Source organism: Balaenoptera musculus, chromosome 4, assembly GCF_009873245.2.
Source record: "Balaenoptera musculus isolate JJ_BM4_2016_0621 chromosome 4, mBalMus1.pri.v3, whole genome shotgun sequence".
Lineage (NCBI taxonomy): Eukaryota > Metazoa > Chordata > Mammalia > Artiodactyla > Balaenopteridae > Balaenoptera > Balaenoptera musculus.
The window spans coordinates 36,882,024-36,908,215 of NC_045788.1; the positions used below are offsets into that span (position 1 = coordinate 36,882,024).

At 39.1% G+C, this 26,192-nt stretch overlaps 1 protein-coding gene and 1 non-coding gene across 2 annotated transcripts in view; one reads left to right on the forward strand and one right to left on the reverse strand.

Moving 5' to 3' along the window:
* Positions 1-4,144: 4,144 nt before the first annotated feature.
* Positions 4,145-26,192, reverse strand: part of VEPH1 (ventricular zone expressed PH domain containing 1) — a 292,646-nt gene continuing 270,598 nt past the window's right edge. Inside the window, exon 14 of the mRNA XM_036850356.1 lies at positions 4,145-4,316. Within this exon, the coding sequence (XP_036706251.1) occupies positions 4,302-4,316 (15 nt within the window). The 3' untranslated portion in view covers positions 4,145-4,301. The remainder of the gene's footprint in view (positions 4,317-26,192) is intronic.
* On the forward strand, positions 4,293-4,399 carry LOC118895080. The gene has a single exon (XR_005019853.1). It is a non-coding gene; the product is annotated as a U6 spliceosomal RNA (small nuclear RNA).

The following is a 26,192-nucleotide window of genomic DNA, read 5'->3' on the forward strand; positions in this document are numbered from 1 at the left end:
TAAAATAACAACATAGCTGTAGGTAGGTTCTATAAAACTCAAGAAACACATCACTTTCGATCAATCCCTGCACATGCCTCTGTGATGCATTGCCTCAGATGAGTTGTGTCTTTCACAGAATAAACCTGTAGCTTTAGCTGCCCCAGAAGAAACAATCACAGGGGTTCTACCTGTGAAATAACAAAATAATATACCAGTGATTGCAGACTACATGCCACCCCGTAGGCTTCTCAAAGTGTTGGCCCCTGTGCTCAGTCCTGCCGGTGGTTCTTGTTATCCTTGCTTTACACTTGGGGAACCTAAAGCCCAGAGAATCCCTTGCCCAGTGTTATAGGAGGCAGAACCTCTGCTGCCATTTCCAATTCCATAGTCTCTGAGTGAATATGTATAATAGTAAGGAATTAACATCTAATTTAAAATGAATAATAGAGCTCATTAAAGTACACTATTGCCAACTGACTGAAGTATGCTCCCTTATTATCAATTTCTCTCTTTGGTGTCTGTCTTATTCTGCTTGGTTAACAATAACTTGCAGAAGTTGGTTGGAAACATATTTTGTATTTTGCTAAAACATTCAAAGGTACTCCTGAAGTTTGGTTTATGTCTTAGTTCCCTTCATGAAAGAAAATACACTGCTCTGTATTCCATCATTTAAAAATAATCGGAAGCTTGAGGGCATTATGCTAAGTGAAATAAGTCAAATAAAGAGGGACAAATACTGTATGATCTCACACGTAGAACCTTAAAAAGTCAAACTCAGAAACAGACAGTAGAATGGTGTTTACCAGGGGCTGATAGAAGAAATGTGGAGATATTAGTCATAGGGTACAAACTACAGTTGTAAGAGGAATGCATTCTGGGCATGTAATATACAGGATGGTGACTATAGTTAACAATACTGTATTATATACTTGAAAGTTGCTTAGAGAGTAGATTTTTTTATTCCCCCAGCTTTATTGAGATATAATTGACAACACTGTATAAGGTGTGCAATGTGCTGATTTGATACATTCATATATTGCAAAATTATTACCACCATAGTTAGCTAACACCTCCCTCCTGTTACATAATTACCATTTCTTTTTTTGTGGTGAGAATATTTAGGATCTACTCTCTTAGCAACATTCAAATATAATACAGTATTATTAGTTATAGTCACCATGCTGTGCATTAAATCCCCAGAACTTGTTAATCTTCTAACTGGAAGTTTGTACCCTTTCACCAGTACTTTCCCATTTCCCCCACCCCCTAGCTCCTGGTGACTCTGCTTTCTGAGTTTGGCTTTTTTAGATTCCACATATAAGTGAGATCATACAGTATTTGTTTTACTCTGTCTGACTTATTTCACTTAGCACACTGCCCTCAAGTTTCATCTAAGTTGTCTCAAACAGCAGAATTTCCTTCTTTCTCATGTCTGAATAGTATTCCATTATATATACACCACATTTTCTTCATCCATTCATCAATTGATGGATGCTTAGGTTGTTTCCAGATCTTGGCTATTGTGAAATAATACAGCAATAAACATGGGAGTGTGGATATCTTGATGAGATCCTGATTTCAGTTCCTTTGAATATATATCCAGAAGTGGGATTGCTGGATCATATGGTAGTTCTATTTTTTGTTTGAGGAAACTCCATACTGTTTTGATAGTGGCTGCACCAGTTTGCATTCCCACCAACAGTGCAAAAGGATTCCCTTTTCTTCACACCTTTTGCTAACACTTGTTATCACTTGTCTTTTAACTATGGCCATTCTAACAGGAATGAGGTGATATCTTGTGGTTCTGATTTGCATTTCCCTGATGATTAGTGGTGTGGAGCACCTTATCATGTGCCTGTTGACCATTTGTATGTTGTTTTTGAAAACTCTATTGAACTCCTCTGCCTACTTTTTAATAAGGTTTTTTGTTGTTTTTGCTGAGTTGTATGAATTCTTTAAGTACTTTGGAACCACTTATCAGATATATGGTTTGCAAATATTTTCTTCCATTCTGTAGGTTGCTTTTTCATTTCGTTGGTTGTTCCTTTTGCTGTGCAAAAGCTTTTTAATTTGATGTAGTCCCACCTATTGATTTTTGCTTTTGTTGCTTGTGCCTTTGGTGTTATATCCAGGAAATTGCTGCCAAGACCAATGACAAGGAGCTTTTCAGCTATGTTTTCTTCTAGGAGTTTTAGGGTTTCAGGTCTTATGTTTAAGTCTTTAATCCATTTTGAGTTAATTTTTTTGAGTGGTATAAGATAAGGGTCAAATTCTTCTGCATGTGCTTATCCAGTTTTCCCAGTAAGAGTAGATCTTAAATGTTCTCAACATAATAACAACAACAAAAAATGGTAATTACTGTATGTGAGGTGAAGGATGTGTTAACTACTCTTATTATGGTAAACATTTAGCAATATATATTTGTATCAAATCATCACATTGTGCACCTTAAACTTATGTAATATTATATGCCAATTATATTTCGATAGAGTTGGAGGAAAAATAAAAAGAATTATTCATTTTAATGACATTTGGTAGCTGAATAATAAAAATAGAAAAAATGATAAATTCTATTATTCCCATAATATCTGTTTAATACTATATGTCTACCTTGAATTCAACAATTCACAGAAGCACTGTTCTACATTTTTTTTCACATCTTTCTTTTTCTGAATTTTATCTTATTTATTTGTTTTTTATACAGTTCACATCTTTATTGGAGTATAAATGCTTTATGGTGTGGTGTTAGTTTCTGCTGTACAACAAAGTACAACAAAGTGAATCAGCTATACGTATACATATATCCCCATATCTCTTCCCTGTTGAGCCTCCCTCCCACCCTCTCTATCCCATCCGTCTAGGTCGTCACAAAGCATCGAGTTGATCTCCTTGTGCTATGCAGCAGCTTCCCACTAGCTATCTATTTTACATTTGGTAGTGTATATACGTCAGTGCCACTCTCTCACTTTATCCCAGCTTCCCCTTCCCTCCCTCCCTGTGCCCTCAAGTCCATTCTCTACGTCTGCGTCTTTATTCCTGCTCTGCCACTAGGTTCATCAGTACCGCTTTTTTAGATTCCATATATATATGTGTTAGCACATGGTATTTGTTTTTCTCTTTCTGACTTACTTCACTCTGTATGACAGATTCTATGTCCATCCACCTCACTACATTTTTTTTTTAATTCTACATTCCAGGGTGGTGATTCTTCAACTTGTATATCTTGTACCTTACCATAAGTTGAGAACCTGGATTCCAGGACGGTAGAAACACAAAGCTTGCTTATTCTAATGAGCGTTTTATATATTTATAGGACTTTATCATTATCCTTATCATATACTGTGTTTTAAGGACAAAAAAAAAAAAAAGCAGGAGCATTGTTGGGGGTTAATTTTATTTTTTGTGGCTTTAAAATACAAGCAAAAATAAGGATCATATTAGTTTTTAAAATGTCAGCAATAGTATTAGCATTTTTACTGCTAGAACTGTGAAACATATAGACATGAAATAGCATTATCACCTGAGAAGTTATGCTAATCCATTCTCTTATTAGGAAGCTTGAGGATGCAGTTTACTCACATCTGCAATCATGGGATAAAATTTGAAATGGGGGTTCGAACAGCAAGGTTGACTAACTTTATCCTTCTGTCTTACGACTAAGATAGATGTTTTCACAATTAAGAAGCAATTTGAACAGAAAGCATGAGCAAGGGATGGGCTTTGTATGTTTCATTGCTCTGAAGCTATAATAGAAAACAAGTGCGAAGATTACTCCAGATTATTTTGGAAAAACTTTTATTCCAAAGTATTGTAAACTTCCATTCTGCAGATGACTGGAATATTTTTGGATAATTTATCTACCCATTCATACTGATATGTCTTTGACCCTCATACTCTCTTGCAGTTACTTTTGCTGCATAATGAATTGACCCAAATTCAGCATCTTGAAACAACCATTTGATTATGTTCACAGGTTTTGTGGGTCAGGAATCAGACTGGGCACAGCAGGGATGGTGGACCTCTCCTCCTTGAGGTTTCAGGTCTCATCCCTTGGGCTGGGCTGCCTCAGGGCCTGGGACTGCCAACAGAAGTAACTGCACTTCTCTTCTTTATGTGGCTTGACTTCCCTACAGCTAATGTTCTCAGGGTAGTTAGACTTTTACATGGCAGCTCAGGGCTCCAAGCTTGAGTGTTCTAGTGTGTAAGGCTGATGCTGCATTACCTTTTATGACCCAGCCTCACTATTGTGTCCACTGTAGTCTCTTGGTTGAAGGAGTCATAAGCCTGCCCAGATCCAAGAAGTGTGTTCAGTGCTCGTTTCAGCAGCACATACACTAAAATTGGAACAATACAGAGAAGATTAGCATGGCCCCTGCCCAAGGATGACACGCAAATTTGTGAAGCATTCCATATTTTTTGCAACTAGAGATTATCATACTAAGTGAAATAAGAGAAAAGCAAATACCATATGATATCACTTATATGTGGAATCTAAAATACAGCACAAATGAACCTATGTACGAAACAGAAACAGACTCACAGATATAGAGAACAGACTTGTGGTTGCCAAGGGGGAGGGGGGTGGGGGGGATGGACTTGGAGTCTGGGGTTAGTAGATGCAAACTATTGCATTTATTTATTTATTTATTTTTTAAAAATTATTTATTTATTTATTTATGGCTGTGTTGGGTCTTCGTTTCTGCGCGAGGGCTTTCTCTAGTTGTGGCAAGTGGGGGCCACTCTTCATTGCGGTGTGCGGGCCTCTCACTATTGCGGTCTCTCTTGTTGCGGAGCACAGGCTCCAGACGCGCAGGCTCAGTAATTGTGGCTCACGGGCCTAGTTGCTCCACGGCATGTGGGATCTTCCCAGACCAGGGCTCGAACCCGTGTCCCCTGCATTGGCAGGCAGATTCTCAACCACTGTGCCACCAGGGAAGCCCAAACTATTGCATTTAGAATGCATGGACAACAAGGTCCTACTGTATAGCACGGGGAACTATAACCAATCTCCTGGGATAAACCATAATGGAAAAGAATATAAGAATGAATATATGTGTATAACTAAGTCATTTTGCTGTACAGCAGAAATGAACACAACATTGTAAATCAACTATACTTCAATTAAAAAAAAAAAAAAAAGAAGTGTGCCCATAGGACCCCCACCCACCATCACCTGTCCATGAAAGGAGTGTCAAAAGACTTGGGGCCATGTTCTAAAACTGCCACTTACTCCAATACCCAACTCTCTCCCATGCAATTCTAAAAGAATTTTCCTTCAGATGTTTTCTCAAAGTGAATACAATGTATTAATAAAATTCCCTACATGGGATCCAAGGCCACTGAAACTGCCATGTAATGATTTTTCTTTCTCAGGGGAAGCAGATGGAATTATCAGACTGTGCTTACTGTTTTTAAACAAGGCTGCCAATATCTGTATGTCCCTCCTGAGAGATGGGTTGCATTTCTGCAATGAGGGAGGAAAACATGTAATCATCCCTTGTTGAAGAAATCAACTTTTTATTTAAAAACCATGCTTGCTTGAGCAGACACAAGAAGAACTACAATTCTGCAGCCTGTGGAAGGAAAACCACATTCATAGAAAGATAGACAAAATGAAAAGGCAGAGGACTTTGTACCAGATGAAGGAACAACATAAAACCCCAGAAAAACAACTAAATGAAGTGGTGATAGGCAACCTTCCAGAGGGACGTTTATAGCAATACAATACAATCTCAAGAAACAAGAAAAATCTCAAATAAACAATCTAACCTTACACCTAAAGGAACTAGAGAAAGAAGAACAAAAAATCCCCAAAGTTAGTAGAAGGAAAGAAATGATAAAGATCAGAGCAGAAATAAATGAAATAGAAATGAAAAAAACAATAGCAAAGATCAATAAAACTAAAAGCTGGTTCTTTGAGAAGATAAACAAAATTGATAAACCATTAGCCAGACTCATCAAGAAGAAGAGGGAGAGGACTCAAATCAATAAAATTACAAATGAAAAAGGAGAAGTTACAGCAGACACAGCAGAAATACAAAGCATCCTAAGAGACTATTACAATCAACTCTATGCCAATAAAATGGACAACCTGGAAGAAATGCACAAATTCTTAGAAATGCACAACCTTCCGAGACTGCACCAGGAAGAAATAGAAAATATGAACAGACCAATCACAAGCACTGAAATTGAAACTGTGATTAAAAATCTTCCAACAAACAAAAGTCTAGGACCAGATGGCTTCACAGGTGAATTCTATCAAACATTTAGAGAACTGCTAACACCCATCCTTCTCAAACTCTTCCAAAAAATTGCAGAGGAAGGAACACTCCCAAACTGATTCTATGAGGCCACCATCACCCTGATACCAAAACAGACAAAGATACTACAAAAAAAGAAAATTACAGGCCAATATCACTGGTGAATATAGATGCAAAAATCCTCAACAAAATACTAGCAAACAGAATCCAACAACACATTAAAAGGATCATACACCATGATCAAGTGGGATTTATCCCAGGGATGCAAGGATTCTTCAGTATATGCAAATCAATCAATATGATACACCATATTAACAAACTGAAGAAGAAAAACCATATGATCATCTCAATAGATGCAGAAAAAGCTTTTGACAAAATTCAACACCCATTTATGATAAAAACTCTCCAGAAAGTGGGCATAGAGGGAATCTATCTGAACATAATAAAGACCATATATGAGAAACCCACAGCAAACATCATTCTCAATGGTGAAAAACTGAAAGAATTTCCTCTAAGATCAGGAACAAGACAAAGATGTCCACTCTTACCACTATTATTCAACATAGTTTTGGAAGTCCTAGCCATGGCAATCAGAGAAGAAAAAGAAATAAAAGGAATCCAAATTGGAAAAGAAGAAGTAAAACTGTCACTGTTTGCAGATGACATGATACTATACACAGAGAATCCTAAAGATGCCACCAGAAAACTACTAGAGCTAATCAATGAATTTGGTAAAGTGGCAGGATACAAAATTATTGCACAGAAATCTCTTGCATTCCTATACACTAATGATGAAAAATCTGAAAGAGAAATTAAGGAAATACTCCCATTTACCATTGCAACAAAAAGAATAAAATACCTAGGAATAAACCTACCTAGGGAGACAAAAGACCTGTATTCAGAAAACTATAAGACACTAATGAAAGAAATTAAAGATGATACAAACAGATGGAGAGATATACCATGTTCTTGCATTGGAAGAATCAATATTGTGAAAATGACTATACTACCCAAAGCAATCTACAGATTCAATGCAATCCCTATCAAATTACCAATGGCATTTTTTACAGAACTAGAACAACAAATCTTAAAATTTGTATGGAGACACAAAAGACCCTGAATAGCCAAAACAGTCTTGAGGGAAAAAAACGGAGCTGGAGGAATCAGACTCCCTGACTTCAGACTATACTACAAAGCTACAGTAATCAAGACAATATGGTACCACAAAAGCAGAAATATAGATCAATGGAACAGGATAGAAAGCCCAGAGATAAACCCACACACCTATGGTCAACTAATCTATGACAAAGGAGGCAAGGATATACAATGGAGAAAAGACAGTCTCTTCAATAGGTGGTGCTGGGAAAATTGGACAGCTAAATGTAAAAGAATGAAATTAGAACACTCCCTAACACCATACGCAAAAATAAACTCAAAATGGATTAGAGACCTAAATGTAAGGCCAGACACTATAAATATCTTAGAGGAAAACACAGGAAGAACACTTTTTGACATAAATCACAGCAAGATCTTTTTTGATCCACCTCCTAGAGTAATGGAAATAAAAACAAAAATAAACAAATGTGACCTAATGAAACTTAAAAGCTTTCGCAAAGCAAAGGAAACCACAAACAAGACGAAAAGACAGCCCTCAGAATGGGAGAAAATATTTGCAAACGAATCAACAGACAAAGGATTAGTCTCCAAAGTATATAAACAGTCCATGGAGCTCAATATTAAAAAAAACAAACAACCCAATCAAAAAATGGGCAGAAGACCTAAATAGACATTTCTCCAAAGAAGACATACAGATGGCCAAAAAGCACATGAAAAGATGCTCAACATCACTAATTATTAGAGAAATGCAAATCAAAACTACAATGAGGTATCACCTCACACCAGTTAGAATGGGCATCTTCAGAACATCTACAAAAAACAAATGCTGGAGAGGATGTGGAGAAAAGGGAACCCTCTTGCACTGTTGGTGGGAATGTAAGTTGATGCAGCCACTATGGAGAACAGTATGGAGGTTCCTTAAAAAACTAGAAATAAAATTACCATATGACCCAGCAATCCCACTCTGGGCATATACCCAGGGAAAACCATAATTCAAAAAGACACATGCACCCCAATGTTCATTGCAGCACTATTTACAATAGCCAGGTCATGGAAGCATCCTAAATGCCCATCGACAGACGAATGGATAAAGAAGCTGTGGTACATATATACAATGGAATATTACTCAGCCATAAAAAGGAACGAAACTGAGTCATTTGTAGAGGCGTGGATGGATCTAGATTCTGTCATACAGAGTGAAGTAAGTCAGAAAGAGAAAAACAAATATCATATATTAACGCATATATGTGGAGCCAGGAAAAATGGTACAGATGAACCGGTTTGCAGGGCAGAATTAGAGACACAGAGGTACAGAACAAATGTACGGATACCAAGGGGGTAAAATGGCGGGGGTGGTGGTGGTGGTGTGATGAATTGGGAGATTGAGATTGACATATATACACTAATATGTACAAAATAGATAACTAATAAGAACCTGCTGTATAAAAAAATAAAGTAAAATTCAAAAATTCAAAAAAAATTCATGCTTGCTTGCTTTTACTCTTTGTTCTTTGGATAGATAGTATATGTCTCTGCAAAATGACTGACTGAGGAGAAGGTTATGTGTTAGCAATTCAAAAAAAGTAGTTAAAACATGCCCCAGCGCCTGGATTTCAGGGGCAAAATTTAAGGGGGTGTGAAAAAACTCATTTATCAAGGTATTTTAATGTAGTATTTAAAAAAAAATCAAAATGAATGCCAAGCAATCCATAATAAAATGTCAACATTTTAAATAAAGCCATATCAGTTTCCTAGGGCTGCTGTAACAAAGCACCATAAACTGGATGGCTTAACAGAAATGTATTGTCTCCCAGTGCTGGAGGCTGGCCACTTGCAGGGAGAAACCGCATGCCTCTCCCCTAGCTTCTGGTGATTGCTGAAGTCTTTGGACTTTCTTGGCTTGTAGCTGCACCACTCCAATCTGTGCTTCCATCTCCCCCTGACCTTCTTCCCCATGTGTCTCTGTGTCTTTCCTCATCTTCTAAGGATGCCAGTCACTGGATTTAGAGCCCACTCTAATCCAGTATGATCTCATCTCATCTTAATCTAATTATATTTGCAAAGACCCTATTTCCAAATAAGGTCACATTCTGAGGCTCCGGTGGACATAAATTTTGGGGAGACACTATTTAACACTGTAGACAGGATCAGTATTACTGATTTTCCCTTTTGCCTCAGGATCTAATATGACTCAGCGTGGTCTCCCCCATTTTAGCAGCAAGCATAGGCTGGCCACTGCCCAGTGAGCTGCTATTACCTCAGCTTTGTGGTCCAAGGCTTAGAAGGCGGCCGTGTGTGTTCTTCCTGACAACTTTCACCTACTCACCTGCCTCAGCTTCCACATACTTGTATGATGACTCTGAAATCTATCTCTCCAGCCTTGCTACTTTTCTGAGTTCTGGTTTCCAGTATGTTCTTTTTTTTATTTATTTTTTTATAGATAAGATTTTTAAAAATATTTATTTTATTTATTATCATTTATTTTTGGCTGCGTTGGGTCTTCATTGCTGCGTGCGGGCTTTCTCTAGTTAGGGTGAGCGGAGGCTACTCTTCGTTGTGGTGTGTGGGCTTCTCAGTGTGGTGGCTTCTCTTGTTGTGTGGCACGGGCTCTAGGCACGCGGGCCTCAGTAGTTGTACAGCACGGGCTTAGTTGCTCCGCAGCATGTGGGATATTTCTGGACCAGGGCTCGAACCTGTGTCCCCTGCATTGACAGGTGGGTTCTTAACCACTGCACCACCAGGGAAGCCCCTCCAGTATGTTCTGATTACCTGTTCTATGCGTATAACTATACTATACCCCCCTTCTCCAAGGCTTTTAGGATAATTTCTTTATCCCAAATGTTCTGAAATTGTACAGTGATGTAACTTAGATTTTTTTTTTTTTAATTCAGTAAGCTGGGTATTAAGTAGATGCTTTCAATCTGGAAACTCATTTCTTTAAGTTTGAGGGAATGTTCTTTTATTATTTATTCAATAATTTTTTCCCTTTGCTTTATTCTCATTTCTTTCCAGAACTTCTATTAGTCTAATGTTGGGGAGCCTGGATTTTTCTCCTAATGTTCCTATCCTTTTTCCCTTTTTTGTTTTTTGTTTATTTTGTGGGAAGTTTCCTTAAAATTCTCTTCTAACCTTTCTTTTGAAATAGTTTTCATTCTGGTTATTATACTATACCCTAATTAGGGTTAGGGTTAGTTTTCAAAAGCCCTTTCTTTTTCTCTGATTGCTTCTTTCTTTTTTTAAAAAACTTTTAAGTAGCACTTTATTCTTGTGTCATGGGTCCAACAGTTTTTCTTCTTTTTCAGAGGACACTAGTTACTTTGAAATTTTCTTCTGTTGTCTGCATTGTCTCTGTTTCTTCAATTGTTTTTTTTTTCCTTTTTGCCTTGCTCTGTGTCTCTTATGTTGGAGATTTCCCTAAAATGTTTGGTGATCCTTGGCTGTCTGTTTGTACGTAAGAGGATGGAAAAAGCTGATTTTGGTGGGAAGGGGAAGCCTGATGCATGGAAGATTAAGGCGGGAGTGAGCCAACCTCTAGAAGCCTTGCCCTCTGTTAGAGCACAGGAGGATCTATGGCTCTCTAGTTTTGGAGGGGGTAAGTCGGCCTGGTCAGAAAGCTTTCAGGGAAATGAGTGGGCAAAGGGGATGGGAAGTCTTGCAGACCAGTATGTAGGTTTCCCCCCAAACTATTCTATTTTCAATTTATTTCTGGCCCCTGCCTTTCCACTGGCAAGGGGGAGTGGCACTTTTGATCTCTGAGTCTCCAGAATCCTGGGATGGGATAGGCTTGCTAATCACTGCTCCCTGCTCTGCTGGTGCTTTGGTTTCAGCTTTTCCCTAGGTTAGTCACATTCAGCTATTGGGTTGCCAGCTTCCTAAGAATGTGAGTTGATCTACAGTTTACATTTTTCTTTATTGCCTTGTGGATTTATAACTTTTACTTTCCTTTTCTGTCTTTTGAGGGGAGTTTGAGAGGAGATAAAAAGCATATGTTCAATTCTCTATCTTTTAGGTAATTAATAATTCATTATTAAACTTTGTAGATGATCACTGCATGGTTTTCCCTTAGAAGAGGACTTCTTCAATCACAAATATAATTAAATATGTCAGTACTTTATTTTATCATGGGATTAAATGTTCCACCGGTTAAAGGAACTCATATGTATTAGGGACATCTAGTGGACAACTTTAATTTAGCACCAAAGGCTTTAAATGCAGCAGGGCACTTTCTGAAACCTAGGAAAAGAGCTAGAAAGCATCACTTACTACCATCACTTACCTTGGTGTCTGTATGCAAAATCTCCCCAAATAGAAGTGTTTCCTCTATTATATGGAAAGAACATACACACATTTATTTTGTAGTTTATTTTAGTACATATTTTATTTCATCTTTATGGCTATCTTAAAGTCTAATTGTGGAAATTTAAAATGTTTCTCTACTAATATCCTTGTGGGAGATGAAAAAATAACTGACCTGACTGTTCTCCTTTCTTTATAACAGGCTTTTTATTCAATGAGGATTAGATTCTATTTCTTTCTCCTCTGGGATATTTCACTAGTCTATGGCTGGCCTTTCCTAGGAATTAATTGAAAAGGAAATGGCAGATAGGATTAAGCTGCTGGACCCAGCAGAACATTAGAGGCCAGGCTTGGAGGTACCTGTGGCCAGCTGAGACAAGCTGCCTGTGAATTATGCTGCTCTGTGGTTATTAAGACTTCATGTTACACCAGTGAATTGAAAAGATGTAAGTTATCCAGTCTCTCAATCTTACCCTCAATAATTTACTTAAAAAAAAAAAAAACACCAAAAAACCCTGTTCTGGAGATTTCAGGCAAAAATTTAAAATTACTTCTCTCTTTTCATAACTCAAAAGGATTTTATGATTTTATGTCCATAGCTGCAGGACCTGCTGTAGATATTCCTAAGCCTCCATTCAGCCAAATCGTGAGAGTTCCCACAGTGTCAAAATATATGAATAGCCAGTGCTTGAGCCAAGTGCAAACTAATTAGGATTTTAAATAGATCAAGTATGAGCTGAAACTTGCTACGTAATTTAATTGCCATCTAGTGGCCAAATGTCATTTTTAGTCCTCAATCAAACAGTTTTGGTGCCTTCTAGTATTTTTCTTAGAGTGATTTACCAGAGAGTTTTGAATTAGGAATACTATAGCTGCTTTTGCTCTTTGAGTGAAATGGAATTGGAATATTTCCTGACCATAAAAAATGTTTAACAGCTTGAAATGTGCCTAAGTCCTAGCTCTTATTCCAGATGCACCTGCTTGTATGGCGGCACAACAAAGAATTGTTGCTTGGTTTGGCTACTAGGTCATTAAATAGCACCAGTAGTTATAATTTATTACTTTGTAACTGATAAGTAAAAAGAAGTATTATATGTATTGTGAGGTAACTAGTATAGGAACAAAATTCTAAATAATGATGGCCAAAGGGTTTAAAGGATCAACAATTTTCAGTCTCAGAAAATTGAAGAGCTACGAGAGAGACATATAATTTGCCCATAAATGAGTGCCATGGGCAAACAAATTAGTGTGATATAATAATGGTGGTGGTAGTAGCAGCAGCTAACATAATGAATGCTTAAGTGCCAGACACTATTCTGAATGCTCTGCTTGTATTAACTCACAACAACCTAATTAAATAGGTACTATTGTTATACCCATTTTATAGACAAAATTGAGGCACAGAATGCCCACTAGTGAAAGGCTGAGTAGGGATCAGAATATTTGGAGTGTCCTTTGGTCTCTGCTTTGGATTTTGGTTAGTACTACTTTGGTTGAAGGATTTTTGGAGAATCATGAAAGTCCCTTTAATAGAACCAGGGCACAGTCAGCCTTGATCATCCTGGGCTGGGGCTCCACGTAGGGCTGGAAATGTTGGCTCAGGGATGAGGTGGAGCAAACAGGGTTCGCTCTGGCCCCTGAACTACCTGCTGGGTCCTTGATATACCTTGGTTAGACCTACCTGCTCTCTTGGCTCTGTGGGGGTAAACTGCCCCTGGAGAATTGAGAGTAAATTTGACTTTTGTATGATTGTGGTCTGAGGTTATTTATAACCTCCTCTTCAGCTTTTTACTCCAGATAGTAGAGAGTTGATTGAGTGTAACCAAACTAGCTGTCTGTGTTTATGCAATAAATAGGACATCATTAAGCATTCTTCTTCTTGTTGGTCACAAATCTGGTTCTATTCTTTCACTTCTGGCATGTGACCAGTTAAAACCTTAATGATAATAAATAAGTTAATACCTCACACAGTGCTTTGTTGATTTCAGTGAGCTTCACAAAGTATTTTTGAGGTCGATAACAATGGTTCCATTATCCTCAGTATACAGATAAGGAAACTGGGACTCAGAGAGATTAAGTGGCTTGCCAAAATACACATGACTGCCGGCATAAAATTAAGACTAGAACACCTAGGCATTTCATTGCATTTATTAACACACGCACACATTTTTCCAGGCACGCAGATGAATACGTGTGCATGAATAAATGACGATGCCAACTGCATGTTAAGTAAGGTGGCCTCATATAAAAGTGAAACCATGATAAGTGCAATTTTATCTGCCATCTCCTACTTTCTCAGTTACTGTTAGAGATCTTTGAAAGAAAGTCACAATTAAATCAGCGCTATAGGTTAGATAATTTAGATGTTTTATACTCTCTCTCATAGGCAGAATCTAGGTAATCTTTCAAGGCTTACTCTAGTCCTCTAATTTTATTTTTTAATGAAAAAAAGTAGGATTATAATTCTTGAAAAAATGTTTTACTTGTATAAAATAAGCAGTTTTACAAGCTTATATGCCTAACACGATTTATCCAGAAGGAGGCAGCATTTTACTATTAAACTGATGCTTCTGCAAAGATTCTAACAAGTTGTTTTTTCTCCTTTTCTTTAAAGTTGTAGACTACCTAATCACACACACCCAAAAATCTTTCAGGGCAAAGATTCTTGGATATCACCAGAGCTTTTCATATTGAACAGTTATAAAATCCAAATCCTGCTCAGATTAAACACATCTAAAATTACAAGTAGCAAATCCATTGATAGGAACTGTTTTTCAGTAAAGATAATAATCAAAATATAGAGTTGAACAGAAGTTGGAGTAGAAGAAAGGGAAAATGAATGGTTCGATTATTGTGGAAACTTGTAGAAAATAGGTATTTGATCAATAAAATATAAACTTTAGATTAAAAAACGCTTTAATTCATTCAGAAATAAGGATAATGAATTAGTTTTAATCATCTACCTAGTTTCATAAATGTAACTTGCTTTTTCTTTCCTTGTTTTCATAGAATCACAGGATCTTTAGAAGGGACCTTGAAATTTCACATAACATATTTCAGTGATTGCTGGTTAGAACTCATTTCACCCATCTGGGGAAGTGCGTCTATCTGTTTTCAAAGAATTAGGAAGAAAGGGATTCCAATATGATAGGGGAAGTGCAATTATGAGAATGACAGGGTGGCAAGGGGGACTTTTTCTATTGCCCTGTGTTTGACAAAAAGGGTCCAGAGCTCAAAACACTAACTGGGGTCTGCCACTTTCTCCAAAGTTTTCCTAAGGGTCTGAAGAACTGGGCATCAGTCCCCACCTACACCCCCTGCCCCTTAATACTCAGTCCCTGGTCTATAAAAGATGAGGGGAGTAGGTGATTCCTCCCTTTCATATTGGGGAGGGATTTCTCCTGACTCCCATTGTCAAATGAAGAAAGAGGCTCCAAGACAATGGCTTTTAGGGTCTACCCCTGGTGACCTCTGCTTGGATAGCAGAGTTGCTAGGCTATCCATTCCTACCAGAGCAGAGAAGATGGAAGCCAGGGAGAGCTGGCTGGCCATGTGGAAGAAGTGACAGTGGAACAGTGATCTTGCCCACCCTTATGTGGCATGGCCAGGGTGTGAGAAATTCCTTGGAACAAGGGAACATACGGAAGGCAAATATTCTTGAGCCACCTTGCTGTACAACACCCCCCCCCCCCCCCGCCCAGGACTATGCACCACGACTTGGGTTATATTACTGAGATAACTGAGGGCGTGGGTGGGAGACGTCCAGCTAGAGCTGAACCTTCCAATGGGAAGATCCCTCTGGATAATTTTCACCTGTGCTCCCAGAGAGGTGGACTTTGGATACTGACATGCACACTCAGGGCTCACTGGAGAAGCAGAGCAGCCAACAGAGAGATGGCTACGGCTGCCCCTTTCCTTCCCCTTCTTCCTGATTCCAACACTTGAGAGAGAGAAGCCCGGCCTGGGACAGGTAGGAGAGGGTGTTTTGCAGCCAGGACTCCCTCCAACTCCATCTCACGCCAAGCAGTCAAGATTCCAATTCATGCCTTCTCTGGAGTGGTGGGCTAGGGAGGAGAGAGAATTTACATAGAGTTTGAAATTGAAATTTCATACATTTTTGAATAACCAAAAGTGAATAGAAAGGGATGCAATCTGGCCAGGATGTCATGGAGTGATAGGAAAGGGGAATGTGGAGTATAGATGAAGGCAGGTACAGTTCTGATCACCAGTTCCAGTGGGTCTAGTTTCCCTAGAAACAGACTGGAAAAACTTCAAGACTTCTAAGAGAATCACCATATCCAATATGGAACCACCCAAGCAGCAAAGTAGAAATGGCTGAAGGTAGCATTTAAACACAGACAGGGTTAAATACAGAGTCCCAAGAATCCCTTGGCCTCTATGTGATGTGAAAGGATCCAGAAGTTCCTACTTGACCTGATGAAGGGAGAAACCAGAAGCCTGCTTGGGCTGTGGTAGCAATGGGTGGGACCCCAGTGAAGGCTTCTCTTAGGCGCTGCTGGAAGATGAGGTGGAGATAGACTCAGAGGATTTACAGAGCCAGCCTGGGATAAGGTGGAGCCAGTTAAGAGGAAAAGACCCTCGAGACCCCCAGCTTTGCCAAAAGATCTGACCACAAATGTCTGCAGCAGTGTACGAGCAGGTGGTGCAGGGGACAGCTCTGAGGACCCCAGTCCTGGAGTCAACCACCCCCTTCAGCTGCCCCCAAGGATATGCAATCTCTGCCCTACCTGTTAAGTCCCCATCTTGGGAGGAGGGAGGAACAAGAGAGGAGAGAAAAGTCTTAGAGGGAGTTTGAACTTCAACTGACTGCATATTTATCTGGGACTGTTTAAACCAAAGTAACTGATTGATTCTTAACTGGTTAAGTTTGTATCTCCCTTTATCCCATCCCATCCCACCACCTCAAAAAGTGGGAGTGGGGATATATTAGACTTTTGGGGCTGCCATAACAGAACACCACAGACTGGGTGGCTTAAACAACACAAGTTTATTTTCTCACTGTTCTGGAGGCTGGAAGTCCAAGATCAAGGTGCCAGCAGATTTGGTTCCTGGTGAGAATCCTCTTCCTGGATTGCAGCTGGCTACCTTCTCACTATGTCCTCACATGGCAGAGAAAGCGGGCTCTCGTGTCTTTCCCTTTTCTTAACAAGGGCACTAGTCCCATCATGAGAGCCCCACTCTCATGATTTCATCTGAACCCAACCATCTCCCAAAGGCTCCGTCTCCAAACACCATCACATTGGGAGTCAGGGCTTCAACATCTGAATTTGGAGGAGGGACACAATTCAGCCCATAGCAGTGGGCTTGTGAGGAAGTTTATATCATTTATAGAAAAAGCATGACACCACCATCTTTTGGTGTGCCTAAATTATAGTGTGTCATTAAAAAACAAATTCCTTGTAAACCTCCTGAGGGCAGAGACTTGATTTAGCTCACTGCTGTGAGCTAAATCAAGAGCCTACCACCACAATGACTGCCAGAGAGTAGCAGTCAATAAATATTCATTAAAGAAATAAATAAATAAGTTTTCTTTTCATTTAACTGTTGAATAAATTCAATAAAGCTAGAGATTTCTGATTAAAAATCAACAAAGAAAAAGAAATTCTAGGGCTTCCCTGGTGGCAGAGTGGTTAAGAATCCACCTGCCAATGCAGGGGACACAGGTTCGAGCCCTGGTCCGGGAAGATCCCACATGCCGAGGAGCAACTAAGCCCGTGCGCCATAACTACTGAGCCTGCGCTCTAGAGCCCATGAGCCACAACTACTGAGCCCACGTGCCACAACTACTGAAGCCCACGTGCCTAGAGCCCGTGCTCCGCAACAAGAGAAGCCACTGCAATGAGAAGCCCGTGCACCGCAAGGAAGAGTAACCCCTGCTCGCCACAATTAGAGGAAGCCGCGCACAGCAACGAAGAACCAAAGCAGCCAAAAATAAATAAATAAAATAAAATGAATTAAAAAAAAAAAAGAAATTCTACCACAAGTGCTTTTAGTTCCCCACCTTCCTACTGTGGGAAAGGTGTTTGTGTGGGGTGGGTAGAGAAAGAGAGGGAGGGGTGGAGGGAAGGAGAGAGGAGGAAGTACAAAGAGGCTGGGAAGGAGAAAAAGAAAATTAGAGGGAGACGCGGAGGAAGAGAGGGAGTGTCCTGAGGAAGGGGGAGAGACATAGTGGGAAGGATGGAGAGACCGGAGGGGGGACAGGGACTCAGAGATGATCGGAGTAGTGGAATTTGCCAGAAGGATTGGAATTTGGGGGGAAAGAGGAATTAGAGAGGGTTCTCAGGGAGTCTTGCTCTATAATGTGTGGTGTGACACCTTCCTGATCTCCTCAAGGCCTTTTGTCAAGAAACCCATTCCTCTTCCCCTCTCTTCTAGTTGCTTTCCTGTTTCCATCTTGATACTTGGGTGTGTTGGAGGATTCAGTGTCACACACTCTTCACACAGTGGTGATCCGGTCTAAAGTTTAACAGTCAGATGGAGTCTGACTTATGTCTAATTCCTTGTGTTGACATTCATGACATCCTTTCCTGTTTTGTCCTATTGGAGAGCAGTCTGTCCCTGACCTGTTTAACAGCCATTTTCACCTGAAGTCTTATTGGAAATCAGCCTCCCAATTTTTCTTTCCTCACTGGAATACCTCAATTTCTTTTCTCTCTCTTCTTTTTTAGGCTGCACTGTGCGGCCTGAGGGATCTTAGTTCTCCGACCAGGGATCAAACCTGTGCCCCCTACATTGGGAGAGTGGAGTCTTAACCACTGGACTGCCAGGGAAGTCCCTCAGTTTCTTTATTCTTTCCTCCTAGGTTGCTGTAGGCTTTCCTTCTGAGTCCTTTAATCATCTTTAGCCTTCTTTGGATTTGCCGTGGACTTCTTCAGCTAATTAGCCTGGAGGAGGATTAGCAAACACCACAGTGCTTGGCTTGTGTATTTCTGAGCCCTGCTCTATCTCTTTCAATGACTTTATATTTCTTCAGACTATTTGCTTAATTAAATAAAAGGCCAAGTTTTAGTTACAATGGTCCCAGTGATTTCAACTATCAGCTGAGTTATTCTAACTCCTTCATACTTAGATCTCACTGCCTTTTGCAACAACATTGGCTGGAGTGTCGAGACTGGTGTTATATGAGGTTTTTTTCTGGTAGTCTATTTTCAATGTAAAACTCATAGTGAATATTTAGAAGTATGATTTATTAAAACGTTTAGCGTACATGTTTACTTAAAACTAGAGAACTTTAAGTCTACCACAAATGTCTGTTTTGGTTGATTACTTGCCTAATGAGGCATATTACTTTAAAAATGCTGAACATTCCATTCAACCATGTGGGACAAACTGGGAATTCTGAAGGATTAAATTTCAGTCCAAGAAAATGGGAAAATTCCATATAATTAAGAGGAGACGGGAAGAAGGAAATGGTAAGTTTGTAATTTTCTGGGAAAAAAATTAAAGAATTTTTTTCTGTATAGAAAAGTAGGGGAAGGGGTTATAGAATTTTAAAATATATTGACTTTGTGTCTCAGGGTAAATTTTGTGGTCCACTTTAAGTCTTGAAAATAATGTTTGCAATAGCCAATTGGATTAGTTATACTGAGAGCATCTTTCACAGTCAAAGACTATGTGGAGATAGTCCTATGACGTTCGAGAATATGAACAAATACTTCAGTACACATGATCCCAGGCATGAAGTAATAGATGTAGTTTTAAAGGCTTTCTGGAGGCTCTGTTGAAATTTTTTGGATAAGGTCAAAGGTATTTTGAAATGTCGAGTACTTTATTTTGTTTTTGACCAAAAGAATAGAAAAATAAAGCTATGCTTAAGTCAGTGTTATAGGTGCAAAGCAAAGTAAAAATGTGAGCTGCTAGGTGAGGCCAGGAGTGGGTAAGAAGTATAAAAATTAAGGAGAAATGTATATAACAACATTAGCCAAAATAAATCTGGAAATGTAATTCCAACAAGTCTTCACCTTATTTCATTTTTTGCCTCCTTCCTTCCCAACAGCTCAACATTCTTATATTTAATTAAACCTGATATTAAGAATGTTCTAGAATCCAGTTTGTGAATTTCAGCCAGTATATTACCTCCTTTAGAGATACATTATATTTTAAGTCTTTTCTTTCTTTCTGAAAGATGAGCTTTGTCCTCAGTAAAAGGAATTTCAAAGTCAACAGAGGGTGATGAAGAACTATTTTTTTTGAAGTAGAGAGTCTTTGCTAGTACAGTTCTGCTTGCCTCATCTGTATGTATTGACGGTTTTTGTCTATAAATATTTCTTCATGTAAGTAAGGTACAAAAAGTCAGAGAGTCCCAGTTGATTAAGTGGAAACTCATCAAGTAACTTTGAGATGGTCATACTATTAATAGAATTTTTTGGCCGTTCCCTGACATAAGCCAAGAAGTCTTCACTGGTGTGTTTTCTGGAAATATTGCAACAGCATATGTTACCAAGTTAGTAACAGTTCTTCCCCAATACATCTACCCCAAGAGTATTGGGAGAGACTTTTTTTTTTTGAGAGACTTTTAATTAAAGAAAAAAAATAGCAAATTTGTAAAATAGAATATACTAAAAATCTGGACTATTTAAGCACAATGTTTTAAAAGAATGACTCTATTACACCTGTGAAACATCACCCATATTCTGTCTGGTAAAATAAAAAAGGAAATACTTGGTTGAAGACAAGAGCAGAGTTCATGTCTTCATGATCACATATCTCAAAATCAAAATATAAATTCATTAAGTTCATTCCAAGGATTTGTCAGTTTGCATATGATTTATTCTTGTTAACAAGGGCCAATATATTGAATTAAAGCTTTATATCAAACTTCTGTCCTATAGGACTTAAAGTAAACCAGTCTGGATGACACATGGGTATGATGCAGAAAATCACTAATGAAAATAAGGCAGGATTCCAAGTATATCAGATGTCTATGTTTGTGTATGATATATATTAAATAATGGATTTGCGATTTTGTAAATCTAAGGTCTTGTCTTGGTTTTAAGATTTTGATATTTCAATGACCCATCCAGACCCTTTCATCATCATTCCTTGACTATCCCTAAGCCTCTACTTCTCCACTTCTGCCAACCCTTGGTATGTTCATACCCTAGACCTCATCATCACATGGAAATACTTTACCACTGAATTTTTTTTTCCCTTTGACTACAACTTTTTCTTCAACCTCCCCCATTTCTCAACCCCTCTGAAATGGTTGTTCTTTCAATCTCACCCTTGGCACTCCTCCATGTAGCCTGCGACAGGCCCATTCTAGCCTCTTGTCTCTCTCTGTTCACTTGGGTCCTGGAATCTCATCTAGACAAGACTTGGTTCTTGAGAATGCGTATTTAGGAAGGAGAACAGCCTTGATCTCATTGTGATGTCCTTCCCCTTAACACCTCCCTCCCTCTTCTTCCAGTCTGTGGGCCCACCATACCCTTTGCTCCCAGCTTCATGTTTGGGAAAGAGAGAGCCTGGGGAAAGCACATCATATACGTAACTACCTCTGCTCAGAAGTGACCCACATCAATCACTTCTGCTTACATTCTATTGTCCAGTAGAGCTGCAAGGGAAGCAGGAAAATGTAGATGTACACAGAGATATCCACGGGCATTAATAGTTTCTCTGACATCTACCTTGTAAGATTGTTTTGAGAATTATATATGATAACATTTGTAAAGTATTTAGGTCAGTGCTTGGTAGATAGTTTTCTCAATAATTATCTGGTATTTTTTACTTTGATGAAAGTTGTTTTTCTCACTGTAAGTGGATGAGTTAGTGTCCCACTTTATATATTTCTGTGAGTTTGGTTAATGCGAGCCAAAGTCAGAGAGGCTGCTTCATACTCAGAGTGTTGATAAAACCACATTTCTGGGTCTTCATATACAAAGACTACCTAGAAACCACTTAGAAACACCACCTTGTAAAGTCACATCTTGGGGACAGTCGTCTCTGAGGTGAAATTGCCCAGTCACATTTTTCCTTCTGATCTTAGCTGGGCTTTCAATATTAAGAGCCCTGGGGCAGAGTATATATGTGTCTATCTATCTGGATTTTGGGGGCTGTCCTTAGTTATCACTAGCAGGCTCCCTTGTCCTATTCCCCACAGCAGTTCCTGAGGTTTTTGTAGGATACTTGCTATGGAGTGTCCTCCTGGCATAGCCTGGTGTGGGCTATCCTGCTGCTTACTCCATAACCACCAATACTCCAGCTGTTTTACCCGCTAATACTGACCCTGAATATGTCACCCTTTCTAATAATTTCATGCCTTTATATCTTCTAATGCTTCTACCACTTGCTTCCCAGATCAGGTCACCCCCTGACCTGATCTGGGAAGCAAGGAGGGGCATGGCACATCTGCCCCACCATCAATTTTACTCAATGGTGAGAAATAAAAACTATTATTTTTTATTTTGGAACAAACATAAACACATTAGGGAATAGAATGTAAATCCTCTTGAATTTTAAATCTAGAACTACAAGAAAATTTCTTCTATAAATTGGGTGGAACTCTGGCTCTGTTTCTAGTTTGATTTCCTTTGCTGTGTGGATACACTGGGGGAAGAGGTAAGGAGCACATCTTTTCTCAATTGCCCCTCTGGTTAACTTGGACTTGTTCTTGCTGAGTCTCATATAGAACCTGTTCCAGCACGGTATCTTCTGATAGGCCATTTCTGATGTTCTCTGGCTAGCAGAGATGCCTCTTTTTCATTCTCAGAGTCGTACAGGGTTCTCTTATGGACTTTGTTTATAATTTTATTATTTAGTTATTTAATAAACACATGCAGCACTTACTAAGGGCAAGGCAATCTTCTAAGTGATGAATATATGTTAACTCTCACAACCACCATATGAAAGAGGAACTGCTTTGTGTGTGTGTGTGTGTGTGTGTGTGTGTGTGTGTATGTGTGTGTATGTAGGTACAGTTGACCCTTGAACAACACAGGGGTTAGGGGCACTGATCTTCCACATAGTTGAAAATCCACGTGTAATTTATAGTCTGCCATCCATATCCCCAGTTTCTCTGGATCTGAGGAGTTATCAGCCAATCACAGATTGTGTAGTCCTGTAGTATTTATTATTGCCAAAAATCCCCATTTAAGTCGATTTAAGTGGAGATCTGTGCAGTTCAAACCTGTGTTGTTCAAGGGTATCTGTAGATATTTGTGTATGTGTGTGCACATGCGTGCATGCGTGTATGAAACACTGAGGCACAGAAGTCAAATAACTTTCTCAAAGTCACACAGCCACTAATAGGCTACAAGCCAGAGCCAGAATTCAAACTCAGATATCTGACTTCTAAACTACTATGTTTGCTGCCTCTTGCAGTAATTGTTGGGTAACTTCTCTTCTTCTCTAGACTATTAGGGCCTTGAGGACAGAGTTTTATTGATCTCTGTGTCCCTCCAGCCTAGAATGGGGCCAGGCACACAATAACAGTGCAGCAAATGTTGGCTAACCCTCTTTACAGAGACGGTGGAAGTCGCTAGGACTGTGTGCCTGGGCCGAGTTTTACCCACTTAATCACCCTGTCACCTTCTCTATGTAAACAGCCCATGACCTCTAATTGCTAGAGGAATCTTAAACTCATTTCATCCTGGGGCTTCCCTGGTGGAGCAGTGGTTAAGAATCTGCCTGCCAATGCAGGGGAAACGGGTTCGAGCCCTGGTCCGGGAAGATCCCACATGCCATGGAGCAACTAAGCCTGTGCACCACAACTGCTCAGCCTGCGCTCTAGAGCCCGAGAACCACAACTACTGAAGCCCACGTGCCTAGAGCCCGTGCTCCGCAACAAGAGAAGCCACCGCAATAAGAAGCCCAAGCACCGCAAGGAAAAGTAGCCCCCGCTCACTGCAACTAGAGAAAGCCCGCAAGCAGCAACGTGGAAGACCCAATGCAGCTAAAAATTTAAAAAATTGAAAAGAACCCCCAAACTCATTTCATCCTGTGCTTAGTGGAACAAGATGTGAAATTTTTGTATAAAATAACTTTTGACATTTTTCTGGAATATTTCAATAATATCTTTGACTGGGAATTGTAGGATCCCAATTTCCCTCTGCACCCTGTTGTTTATGATTCTAGGAAGTATGGTTTGGTTGTGCCTGTTCAAGGTTTGTGGAAGTTCGGGAATCTGCATGCCAAGCTCTGAGACTTCAGTCTGTATTACCTGCCCTAGAGCCATGATGTCAGGGGCGGACTCCACCAAAAAAAAACCCAAAACACCCAAAACACCACCACTACCACCAACAAAACAATGACAGCTTTAAAGGATTTGGAAGTAGAAGAAAATGTCACTACCTGCAGCTTCCCTTGAAATCTTTCCTAAGCCACATCTCGAGAGGGTGTTTTGGAACCACAACTTTATATTTACTGTTAGCTAAAGCATTTTGAAAACATACTTGTTGCAAGTGATGACTGGTTAGAAAGAAATTCACCGACTGTTAGCTCCACAGAGAAGTAATCATCAGAGCTTAAGAAATCAAAACCATATTTTTCTTAGGAAATATGTTTTTCATGAGTATCAAGCTGGGGATCTTCCTAATTTTGTTTATAATCAAAGGGAGGACTTTGCATTGAAGCACATTTTGACTCTCCTGTGGTCCTGGTTTCCCCTGGCTGGCCTCAACTTCTCTCTCTCTCTTTCTCACACACACTTTTTTGTTTGTTTGTTTCTATTTGGAATATTTTGAGAAAATGTGGTCTCCCTGCCATCAGCCCCCATGTCAACATTTATTGATTCACTAATATGGTAAACCACTGTATAACTTTTACCATTACCTAATGTGCATCTGATTTTCTTTTTCAAAAACTGGAAATAGTCATACATGTCTTTCTATGATCAGATAGTTAAAATTATGTCAAAATTATTCTCTCTCCCTGTTTCCCTCCTACTCTTGCCCCTCTTCTCCCATCTCCAACTCTAGAAGCAAGTCATGGATGTTTTTACAGTCAAAGAGTAACTTGAGGGAGGAAATACTTCTATTTCCTCTTGAGGGCAATCTAGAAAATTCTGCTAACACTCTAAGAGGTGTGAATCACTACAGCAAGGCCAAGGGGATCATATAGTTGAATTCAGATCCTGAAGCAGTTACTTTGGATAGAAATGGCTTTGCCACTAATTGCTCATGACATATTAAGGGCTATGGGCTGCAAAGATTATAAATAACAAGAATTTAGGGTAGTATATTTTAAGATACTTGTTGAGTATTACCTGTAGTAGGTAGACAGGGTATGAAAAATATAACTGACAGTCAAAAATCAATGCTTCACATATTCACAATAAGAATGTATATGTATGTATGTATAAATAAATACATACATATATTTATTTATGGCCTTTCTTATCCTCCAAAGGATTTAAGATTATTTACCAAAATATACTGATATAAAGAGATAAATAAAATAGAAAGCAAGTGGATGAGGGTACCTAAGGCCCTAAGAGGGTAGGAAAGATGCAGATGCAGCTAGGAGTGATATAAGTACCTGCAGTGTGTGCTGTAAGGATGGGTCTCTGCTCATGTTGGGCTACATGGGCTCTTTGCTACATGTCTCTTCACTACATGTTGGGTTATATTTGCTCAGCAGCTAATATAAAAAGAGACATAGGCCCAAAACTGACTTAGCAGGAGAAAAGCCATTTCTGATACTAAGAAGAACAGGAGAACTTCTCATAGAGGGTATAGTAAAATAATAACCACAGTCCTCAACAATATCCCCCGAGTAAGTGCAGTGATGAGTTTTATTTGGTTGTTCCACGATCCAGAGTGCCCTGAGGCTGGCTGATACTCACTTCTCCAGAAATAGTTGTTTTTCATTTGTGAGCTGCGTATAGTTTACTATGGCTCAGGAATCTTTGAGGAAGGGAAGATGGCAAAATGTTATTGTTTTTCTAGATTAAAATAGGCAACAATACTTTGGTAGCTGATGTATAGCCAATGTAGAATCAAACAAACTACATATATATTTTTAATCTCAGAAGTAAATACAATTTTTCTTAATTTCACTGAGTAGTTATTATTATTATTGCTTACGGTCATTCAATGCTATTTATTTGAATATTCCTCCTATACCTTCTAGCATGTGTATAGAGGAAAGGGGGCAGAGGTTAAGAGATTTAAATAAAATTTCTTACATGTTTCCTGTGTTTGCATTAGACTCAAATTTTTTTATGAAAGTGATACATGTTCATTGTAGAAGATTTAGAAAATACAAGACAGACAAATGGTCTAAAATCTCACCATCTAGAAATACCTTTGAGGTGTTATATAGTGTATGTCTTTATGTATGTGGTGTATGCATTGGCTTAGTTTCCTAATTTTATGTGGGTTACCTAACCACAGCCATAGAAACTAAACACCATAGTTTCTCTACTTATGACTAAGCAAGGCTATTGATTTTCTATTTACTTTGAATTTACTTTGAACACACAAGTAATGTGGAATGGGAAGAAAAACACAAAAACAGAGCTTTGAGTATAAGGCCAAAACCTGAGATAAAGTCTGACATTCACAACTGGCACCTACCCCT